This window comes from Lepisma saccharinum, chromosome 19, assembly GCF_977018435.1.
Source record: "Lepisma saccharinum chromosome 19, izLepSacc3.1, whole genome shotgun sequence".
In the NCBI taxonomy this organism is placed as follows: Eukaryota; Metazoa; Arthropoda; class Insecta; order Zygentoma; family Lepismatidae; genus Lepisma; species Lepisma saccharinum.
In genome coordinates this window covers 31921625-31926146 of record NC_139247.1, presented here as the reverse complement: position 1 = coordinate 31926146, position 4522 = coordinate 31921625, and the positions used below count along the sequence as shown (strand labels likewise).

At 41.2% G+C, this 4522-nt stretch overlaps 1 protein-coding gene across 1 annotated transcript; it reads left to right on the top strand.

Annotated features, from left to right (window-relative positions):
- The first annotated feature begins 1248 nt into the window (after positions 1-1248).
- LOC146002980 (uncharacterized) lies at positions 1249-3569 on the top strand. The gene is given in 3 exon segments (XM_083141136.1): positions 1249-1797; positions 2809-3058; positions 3061-3569. Coding segments are annotated over 3 exon segments (1308 nt in total).
- Positions 3570-4522: the final 953 nt, after the last annotated feature.

Here is a 4522-nt window from a genome sequence, read left to right as displayed (position 1 = left end):
AGACATCATTAATCCAAATTCCATATGTGTGACCCCGTATATAAAAGCTCACAGAAGAAAATAAGGACAATCGTTCTGTATGGAGGTACCAAGTTGAATGTAGTGAATGTGGTCACACTTTTAATACAGGCTTCTAATGCCAGTAGTCCATCTCCTTTAACAGCAGAGGAGGCATATGTCGCAGACATTGTGAAGGACGTCATTGAAAGATGTACCGAAGATCCTGCGTACATCGTTGAATTTGCTACTTCCTTGGACTTTGACCAGCAAGACGATACGTATGCACACGTTTTGGAAGATACAGATGATGACACGGACGAAGACTATATCGACCATTGTTCACCACATACTGTATCCATTGGATATAAACGAAGAGCCGTTCCGTTGACTTTTGGAAGAGTGGACAGAAGCGACGTTTGTCTCTGACCACCTTGCAAAATCAGTATAAGAAGGTTACCTCAACACGGCAACTACGAAGATGGGAAGAGCAGGTACGTGCAGGAGGAACACGGAAAGAAAAGCTGTGTCAGGTTTCCAAATACGTTTTAGAAAACTTTAGTGATGCCGTGCAAGCACAGGTTCCAAATCATGATATTGATATTCGGAGATAGGCTCTGCAAGCTAAAGCTGAATTGGACGTTCCTCGGTTTAAAGCGTCACGGTTTTGGCTTTGGAAATTCAAGAAAGCACATCACATCGTTTCCCGGAAGGTCACCAAATTCATTTACACGCACATCTGCTGGCAAGGTGGAACATGTTCAGAACGAACGTGACGGCTTTGCGGCGCAGTGGTTACCAATGGTAACCACCTCAAGATTGTCCTTTTCGGCTCGGTGGTTAGTGTCACTGACCACCACTTGAAATGCAAATTTTCGTTTTGTGTGGTATTTTAACTCGAATGTTTCGCTTTGAGGTGTATCGCCTTTTGTCTGAAATGAGATTTTGGGGATTGTTGTTTCTTATGTTTACTCCAGCCTCCTCTATGGTGCCGCTTTTGTTTAATGTTGTTGTAAACAGTGATTGTTAATGACTAATTGTTGTAATGGTAGTTCTTTTTCGTTTTCTGCCGAATCCACTGTGCTTTTATATTTCCCCATTACCGTGGCTACGTCTGTGCCAAGAAGTGGAGGTTTTTGTGCGGTCGTTCACAAAGGAACTCTTCATATGTAGGTGGTTAGTGTTGCTGACCACCGCGCAGATTTGGTTGCTTTCGGAACTCTGTGTAAAGTTTACATATTTCCTAGAATCATGGAGAGGCTGACTGATCAGGATATTCAAGACTTTTTTAATGCTGAGGACATACCCTCAAGCTCCGATTTGGACTTCAGTAGTGATGATTCAGATGCAGATCCCACTTTTCACCCAGAAATAAGTGCAGAAGGAATGTGCATTGCAGAAACGTCCTCTGAAGATGAATTTCTTGAGTGCAATATTCCTACTAACGAAGGACCTTCGACATCAACACAAAGTGCCACAGGTTGTGTTAGTGTATCAATGAGCGTCAGACAACAGGATGGTTCCAATGAGGTCACAGTGAGTACTCCAATTGTGCCATTGGTTCATGTAACAAGGTCACCAATCTGGGATCAGACATCTCATCAAACAACTCCAGTGCCACATTTCTCAAGTAGGGTGGGACCGACTGATGCTGTAAAGGAACTGCAAGATAAGAGCCCTCTTGCAATTTTTTCACTCTTTTTCAATGATGAGCAGCTCAATCATATTGTGTTTCACACGAACTTATATGCTACACAACAAGGTAAGCCCTTCCAACCAACAGACATGGATGAAATTCGAGTATTTATAGGAATGAACATTTTTATGGGTCTCAAACGAATGTCAAGTTACAGAGATTATTGGTCATCAAAACCAGACTGGCATGACTATTATATTTCAAAACTAATGAGTGTAAAAAGGTTAAAGATAAACGAGCAGTGAACTTTTTGTCTAATTTCCACAATCCCAATGATACAATAACCATCAGTAGGAAGGCAAAAGATGGTACTATTTCAGATGTTCCCTGCCAAAGATTGTGAAGGAGTACAATGAAAATATGAATTTTGTCGATAATTTTGATCGACTGAAGAATGATTACCAGATTGACCGCAAAAGTAGGAAATGGTACTTGAGATTATTTTTTCACTTTTTTGATGCAGCTCTAACAAATGCTTTTATTATTCACAATCAAATTGAAGGTGAGAAGTTCACTAACAAGGAATTTAGGAGGGATGTATATATAGGATTGCTCTCCAAAAGAATAGCAACTCCACACACTCCCCCAAACAGAAGTGTAGAAATAAAGCGCCACAAACCTAGTGTCATGCCGAGTATTAGGAACCAGAGTGCAAGCCATCAACCTAAGAGGTCCACATCAAGAAGATGTGCTAAGTGTAGCACGAAGAGCAATCCAGTCCGCACAATATGGATGTGCAGTGTTTGTAATGTGCCCCTTTGTTTGCGGAAGGATAAAGACTGTTTCCAAACCTTTCACCGAAATTGAAGTTGAATTTAGGTAAAGAAAACCTTTGTATTTCACAATTTTCATTCACATATGTTGCATAAAAAAACATGTTACATTTGCGTGGTGGTTAGTGCTGATAACCACCAGTTTTTTTCAAATTAAAATTACAATTACAATAGAATTTAAGAAATATTATGAAAATATGTATTCTTATGTCAAAATAAAAGATATTAAAATTGTTAATGTAAAAAAAAAATTTCGAACCTTCTCCGCGCCGGAAGGGTCGGGTAATTTATCCAACTCCTGAGCCGCAAAGAGTTAATACTGTTAAATTATGTATTGCACAGTACTCTGTCGGAAATGTGTTTGACTCTGATCAAAGTGGTTTTAATTTAGAAATACACAGTGGTCGCACCCTAGCTATTAAGGGAACGAAGAAAGTGGAAACTATCGTACAATCTGTTGCATCCACAACACACAGCTACACCATTCAACCAATTATTTCGACCGCGGGAGAGGTATTGTCTCCTCTCTTCGTTGTTCTGAAGGAACCCGAAGGTACCTTTGGACCATATGTCAACCGAACACTGTTCCGTCCAGTAATGTGTTCATTGCAGCCTCTACATCGGGGAAACTGACAACAAATCACTTTAAGACCTGACTCAAGGAGGTGTACTTCCCAAACACAGGTGATTTCGGTGCTCTGCTATTAGATTCGTGGAGTGGACATAGTGATATTGTTATGCGAGAAGTGAAACCACGGGGCAAAAACATTACTCTGTTGACAATACCTAAAGGATTGACTGGCACTCCCCAACCATTAGATGTGTATGGATTTAGGATTTGGAAAAAGTTTGTGCGACTGTTTTCCGATCTTATCCTGTTACTATACAGTGACATTAATCTCCAACGACGCAATAACATTGTCAAACTACAATCACTCACACATAACCAGTTGTCCTCACCCAGGTTTCGACACGTCTTCCAATACGCATGGTATAAGAGTGGGTATCTTCCCGAAAGGCCACCTCCATTTGAGAATCCGGTGGCATTCTGTTTTGGTGGTGACAGTAATCCGATATGTGATGTTTGTGGTGCAGTGCAGTAATCAGATGTGCATGGTGTAACCCAACATTATGGTTAAATCATTTTTTTAGGAGTACCATTACTGTGACGAGTATGTACATTGACACCGTGGAAGCAACAATGGGGGCGGTTTTCAATGTGATGCATGGGTGGTGCTTGTCTTTACTTTGTGATCGGTTACCATAACGTTGTTTCGTGTTACTTTCTGATGGTAATAAATGTTTTATACATGCTGTGTATTCATCTGTGGAACTATCCTCTTGTGTCCTTGGCTATGGATATCACCTATATGATATCTAGGTCATGCTTGATAGGATTATGGTTCCCGTGTGAGGCTATTTTGATGCTCCGTTACCCTGCTCTGGTCCGTCTATTGTTATGCCCATCCCTATCCATGAACAACGGTGTCTATGAATTCGGCATCTCTCTACAATTGCACTGCGTTTGGTACCGACAATCCTACAGTTCTGTGCTGTGTGTGTTCCAATTATATGAGCGTGTTCTTCCTATGCCAGATTTACGTGGTTTTGGGGTCAGATCCCCACTTCAATTTGTCCTCATCTTGACATTTTAGGTGGAGTTTTGCCCCCTAAAACAGTTTTTAGCCGAAACAAAAAAACACATATTTCTTCCTTTGGGGCCCTCTATACACCTGCCACGTTTCATGAACATCGGAAGAGGACACAGGGGTCAGATCCCCACTGCAATTTGTCCTCATCTTGACATTAGAGAGGAGATTTTGCCCCCTAAAACCGTTTTTTAGCCGAAACAAAAAAACACGTATTTCTTCCTTTGGGCCCCTCTATACACCTGCCAAGTTTCATGAAAATCGGAGAGGGACAAAGGGGTCAGATCCTCACTTCAATTTGTCCTCAACTTGACATTAGAGGGGAGGTTTTGCCCCCTAAAACAGTTTTTTAGCCTTAACAAAAAACACGTATTTCTTCCTTTGGACCCCTCTATGCAACTGCCAAG